The 6,238-nt window shown below is 45.0% G+C and overlaps 1 protein-coding gene across 2 annotated transcripts; it reads left to right on the forward strand.

Annotated features, from left to right (window-relative positions):
• Window positions 1-841: 841 nt before the first annotated feature.
• Window positions 842-1,694, forward strand: LOC106520331 (uncharacterized; the record flags this gene model as incomplete). Of its 2 annotated transcripts, XM_014012352.1 has the most annotated exon segments (3): window positions 842-1,088; window positions 1,187-1,544; window positions 1,647-1,694. In XM_014012352.1, coding segments are annotated over 3 exon segments (621 nt in total), but the record flags the coding sequence as incomplete, so codon positions are not given.
• Window positions 1,695-6,238: the final 4,544 nt, after the last annotated feature.

Raw genomic sequence — 6,238 nt, forward strand, 5'->3', positions numbered from 1 at the left:
CTCAGGATGGGAGACTGTGATGAAGTGATTCAACGCAGCCTGCTGGTTTCTTTTTAGATTATTCTTTTTATCTACAGTGCCCTGAGACAACGTATGTTGTGACTTGGCGCTATATAAATAAACTTGAACTTAGATCTGTTTGATATTTGTGACCCATCATATCAAAATGAGGATTAAGTCAAATTTGGTCAAAATGACCTAATTACATTTTCAGATTCTTGTCTTTAAAAGTTACATTTTGATACCTGAATCATTCAATTCAATTCAAAAATACTTTATTGATCCCAGAGGGAAATTAGGTAATTCGGATATCGGTAGTATCGATTAGGTAATTCTATTCTGATATCGTAATTAAATCCATACATATGACTTAATTTGTCTTGCTGGTTACAGTAATACATAAATATTTGGTCTGTTCCTAATTTTATGTCTTTTTAATAAGGAATTTTTGATGTCCTTATAAAGAGGAAGCCTCAAATTATATTTGAATATTGAGATTTCCCAGCTAAAAAGAAGCAAAACTTTGCTAGCTCACAGGGAAAATCTCAAAATTTTAAGGTGTTTTTCCTCAAAATCAGGTTTTTTGTTGCTACTGATCAAAAAAGTGCTTCAAAATTTTGTTTTATGATTATATTTCAGACAGTTCATTCAAATGATACATATATAAGGCATTCATTATATTTTGACAAAGTACAATTTTTGTTAACATTTTAATCAAAACACTATTTGCCTTTTTCTCCGTATACCACTTTTGGACTTAATCCTCGTTTCGATGTGATGGGTAACATTTTATTAAGTGTATAAGGTGGTGTATTCAACTTTATTTTTATTTTTTAACAAGGTGAAAGACTTTCTGTGGCCTCGCTGGGGTCTGGATCGTGGGAAAGTCTTGCTGGAGTTGCTCCAGAGCGAAAGCTTCGTGACCCGCCCCCTGCTTGTTCACGCCTTCTCTATCGGGGGTTATACTTTCGCTCAGCTTCTGGTCCACATTACTGAGGACAAACAGAAGTACCAGGCAGTGACAAATCGGATCAGAGGTCAAGTCTATGACAGCTTGGTAGTGGGGTCACTGGAGCACATGGCCATAGGTGAGCCAGTATGTGTATTAATATATGCATGGATTGGTGTATGTAGAAGTACAATCTTTTCCCACTGCAGGTAAATAAAATGTGTTCTCTCTATTTAGGCCTGGGTAAAACTATGTTTCCTCGTTGGGACACGCTGGTCAAACAGTTAAGCCTGCTATACTTCAGCGTTTTCAAACGCCAAACGGTGGACTATTTCAACTCGAGCATCGATGTGTTTTGGAACACTCCAGTCACAGCCCCATCGCTGTTCTTCTTTTGCGAGAACGATCTGCTGAGTGACGCACAAACAGTGGAGAAGCTGGCTGACTACTGGCAGAAGCATGGGATAGAGGTTACAGCGAAGAAGTGGGAGACATCGACCCATGCAGGGCACCTAAAGAAACACCCGCAGGAGTATCTGAACACCCTGGAGGCCTTCCTGCAGTCACTCCAAATCACCCCACTAAAAGCCAAGATGTAAGCTGGTATCTTTGTGGGAATTAAAATTGTTTGTTTTTTCGCTGTAACCTAAAATAGTTGTTTATCTATACTAATTTTATTTTTCTTTTGTCATTTCAGTAGAAAACGAAACTAAAAATCATTAGTTTATTTATTTCTTCATCATCAGTTACTTTTTTTTAGAGTGAAGAGAAAATAGAGAGAGAGAGAAAAACAGAGGGAGAAGTAATTAGAAAGATTGAAATAGAGATTAGAAGTATATTAAATATACACCAAGACAACACAGGACCACACACCCAACATCTGTCCGCTCACCTGAAAAATAAATGGATAAATACATGGATGACATATATAAATACATACACATACCCATACATATATAAAGATATACATACATACATGCCTACATTCATAAATATTTTCAGTATATACACACAGACATATATACACACTCAGTGACCAGTCAGAACCCCCTGGATCAGAACACCTGTCTATGAGCAGTTGTGAACATGCGTGTATATACAGTATACAAGATTTCTCCAATGGAATATTTAATAGTGACTGTGGAGGATCGGAGACCCAACCCCCAAGACACGAGGCAGACATAGGGAAGACCAGAGCCCAAGGGCCCGAGAGGGATCCCGAGCGCAAAGCCCCAAGGGGCACCCACACGGGAAGATCCACCCACCCACCCCCCAGATCAGACTATAGGGGAGAACTGGGAGAGTCCCCCCAGCAACCACACGCACAGCTCCCGGGGCCAGCAGCGACAAACTCATGGGCCCCACTGGCACCCGCCACACCAGAGCAGATCCAGGAGAGGGCACAGAGGTCTGGGCTCCCAGGGCGCACCCCCCACAGGCCAAAGCCCGACAGGGCCAGAGGCCCCGAGCCCCAGCAGGCAGTCACCAGGCCAGGTCGGCACACACCCCAGTGCCCAGCCCCAGACCCCGGGAACCCCCAGCATGCCGGTGACCAGCCGCACACCCCACCGGGGGCCGAGTAGCAGCGGGCCCCCAGATAAACCAGCAGGAGGGGCAGCCCAGACCCCAGCCTGACAAATACCCAAACATACACATACACAATTGCACCATCCCACCCTCATCCTCACCCCCACTCAGTCAAAGACATACAAGGACGCCACATTCCACTCATACACCCGATACACACTCTATACCCCCCAGGTCCAGGACATGCATCCACCCCCTATTGGAGGCCGCACACACCCGAACCCAGGAGGTAGACCCAATCATTGTGAGGTGGAGAGGAGCAGATGGCCAAGGCCCGGCCCGGGCCACACCAGGACGCCCGGCCAGCCCCCTGCCGCAGAGAAGCCACGCCCATGACCACCCCACTACACCGCCAACGGCCAAGTGCACCCCCCCAGCCGACCACCCCCCAGAACCCGGCAGCCACCCCGGCCAGGGGGTCACCCACAGGAACCAAGAGCCACTCCTCAGGAGACCAAGCAGCACCAGGGAGGATGGAGAGCCAGTCCTGCCCCCGGCAACTGTCCAAGCCCCGAGCCCACACACAGCCCAGGACCGCACCCGGCGGCCCGCCCTTCTTCAGGACCCCCTCCCCAAATGGCAGTCGGGGAATGGGATGGGAGTAAAGACCCTGACACCCACACCCCCACCCCCAGATGTACTGTTGATGTGTGTTGTTCTATAGAGTAATTAAAAAGGGAAAGAAGAAGAGGCAGAGGCCGGCGTGGTGCCAGTTTCCCCTCCACCACTACTCTAACCCAAAACCCTAAGTGTGTTTATGCAAACCTTGGGGGTTGGGCACAGGAGGCAAGAGTGGTGCCATCGGGCCACTTATAGCCATGAGTGCCCACCTTAAGTTCCTATATGTGAATTTCATGAAAATGTTATGAGTGAATGTCTAAGATGTCCAAAAAAACTCTACATGGGTGAAGTTGAAAGTGAAGAGGATGGACGTGTGCGGTGAGGGATGGGGAGAATAAGCTGAAGGAGCAAAATGCAAAATGCTCCCACGGGGAGTCAGCTCCCCCGCTGGGCCCAGTAAGCCCTCCCGTTCCCCGAAACCCACCCAGGAAGAGCAGCCCAAATACCTCTCCCTCCAGGCAAACCGCCAAGCCCACGGAACCCCAGACCGTGGACTGACGGAGCCCCTAAGGCCACCAGAAACCGGGACCAACACTCCACCCCCACCAGAGCCACCCAGACCCCCAAAACCCGATCCCAGCCCCATAGCCCAAAGAGGCCACCGTTCCCCAGCAAGGACGACCCGGCCAAGAGCGCCCACCCAACCGCCAACAGAGCAAGGGGGCGCCCAGGGCGGGCCCCCGCCACAGCAAAGGGGCCAACCAGCCAGCCCAGCACGGCCCCCAGCYACCACCAAAGGCCACCAATCCAATCCCCACCCCAGAAGACATACTACACCCACCCCAACATTCGGGCCACTATCAGAACATATAACACAAAGACACCCAGGCTGGGTACACCCCCACCCCCCAACTAGCCCTATGTCACGCCCCCAGCCAACCCTACCCCCAGCCCATGAGAACCGCAGAACCGCAGACCACCAGCGCACCAGAGGCCCCCAGCCCAGAGCCAGGCACCAGGGCACACTCCGGCCCAGTAATTACTTTATGTAGGTACTTCAGTTTACTTTAAATAACAAATCAAACATGTTTTTTATATGTTTGATAAACCAGTCTGTAGCAAATTTGAATTGGTCTAAAAGATGAATACATTTATGAGCACTCATTTCTTTTCTAAGGATTGCATAGGTTTTCTTTTTTTTGATAAAGTTAAATAATGTAATTTTTTTTGTAAAAATGTTTTCTTGACTTGAAAGTGTATGTGTGTAGAACTACACAGTTTAAACACTGAATGTTTATTAATTAACCGGGGTATGCAGTGTGTTTTAATCTCGGGTGTGGGTTCAAGCCCAGGAAGAGGTGACCCCTGCAGAAAGGAGCAGCTGCAAGAAGAGGAACCTAGGTATAGAGTGTACTGTGCCTTTGTAAATTTTGTCTAGACTATTTCATTATTATTGTATAGCCAGTTGTGTAATGGCATGTTTGTGTTTGTCAAATCAACAAAATGTCCCATGAACCAGTGGGCGAAAATTATTGCAACTCTTAAAGTAATCATTCAATGTTTGAGCTAATTAATGTTTGGAGTTTGAAATACCACCAGTTGATCAACCTTAAACATAAGCATGGTTTTAACCCAGTATTGATGTTGTGCTAATCCTTCTGATGATAGTAGCTAAGGCTCGTCGTAAGAACATACTCTGATGGCTAACAGTTCATGTGATATCTTTGTTTAAAGATTTTGCATTAACTGTTGGATATCTGATGAACTGAGCAGATTGTAGTGAAATGTCTATACGTTTAAATTAACAACAAATCACTGTTCCACTGTGGACAGTGGAATGTAAATTTTTAACACCTGGTGAATGAAACTTGTGCGGTCAGTTTATTCTGTTTATCAAAAGTGCTTTCTCAACATGTCTGGTGAACTATTTCTGTAACCAACATATCAAAAAAGACTAATAGTGCCTTTTATCATTTTGTGCTCAGTTATTTAGACATTTTGATGATGCAAAATTGTAATAACTTTTGCTGATGTTTACAAATAAATATGAGGACAACTTTGTTGATAATTGTGCATTTTTAAGTTCGATAACAGCCAAGATCATTGGGATTGTACAATATAAACACACACACGCACACACACACACACACAAACACATTTGACAAAGCGTGTCAACTTATTTTGTGTAATGTTATCAGATCTTTTTACCCAGTGGGGAAAATCAAGTAACCTCGTGAGCTAATTTGATTCCATGGATGCTTCTAAAATAGACTTTGATCCACATACCTTTAGAAGTATCTGGAAACAGTGACTGATGTACAGTTAGGCCACTGTAAACCAATTATGTGTCTGGCTGATAAAAGACACAATTTACTTTAACAAACTCTGTTTTGACCTTTGTTGGAGTAAAACCATTTTGCCAAATCTAATTCTGATATTTAAAGAAAGAAGTATGCAAACTGAGATACAACTGTTTTCCAATATCTGCTGGACATACACAATATGTAATACAAATTAAACAAGCTCTTCATAACAATGATAAAACAGACAGTGAAGCCACACATGATTAAACAAACTTTGTTCAACTTATAGCCTTTGCTTGTAAATTATAATCGTTTTCACATAAATACATCTTGAGAGACTGGGAAGCTAAATTAGATGATTCAGTCAGTGGAGATAGGAACTTCCTCCGCAGGGGTGCGATTAACCCGGTGTCTGACGAGGACACAGGAAAGCATCAAGCCAACCGTAACTAAAAGGACTGCGGAGGAACAATGACAGCCCAAACATATGAGCTCAGCGAGGGACACGGCCAAATTACTGCCGCCTCACGCTTGCTATCTGAGCATGTTGAGCAACTCCTCTCTGTTTTGACAAACCAACCTCCAACAAAGTCAGCAGGGACTGGGTTCTAGCTGGGAATGAGAACAGTCAGGACAAGGCACAGAAACAAAAGCTGCACAAGCAAACAGGAGGGCCAAAGAAAACCATGGTCCCTGAAAGTGAGGAAGTTTACAGGGTTAAGATAGTTTTACATTGTACGCATGTGTGGCTAAACAAGTTAATTTACAAAAACTAATGCAATTAAATTGTCTGTAAACAGAAGTGCTGTCCAGATCTAGTATTGTTTAATTGTAATCC

This window comes from Austrofundulus limnaeus, unplaced genomic scaffold (assembly GCF_001266775.1).
Source record: "Austrofundulus limnaeus strain Quisiro unplaced genomic scaffold, Austrofundulus_limnaeus-1.0 Scaffold90, whole genome shotgun sequence".
In the NCBI taxonomy this organism is placed as follows: domain Eukaryota; kingdom Metazoa; phylum Chordata; class Actinopteri; order Cyprinodontiformes; family Rivulidae; genus Austrofundulus; species Austrofundulus limnaeus.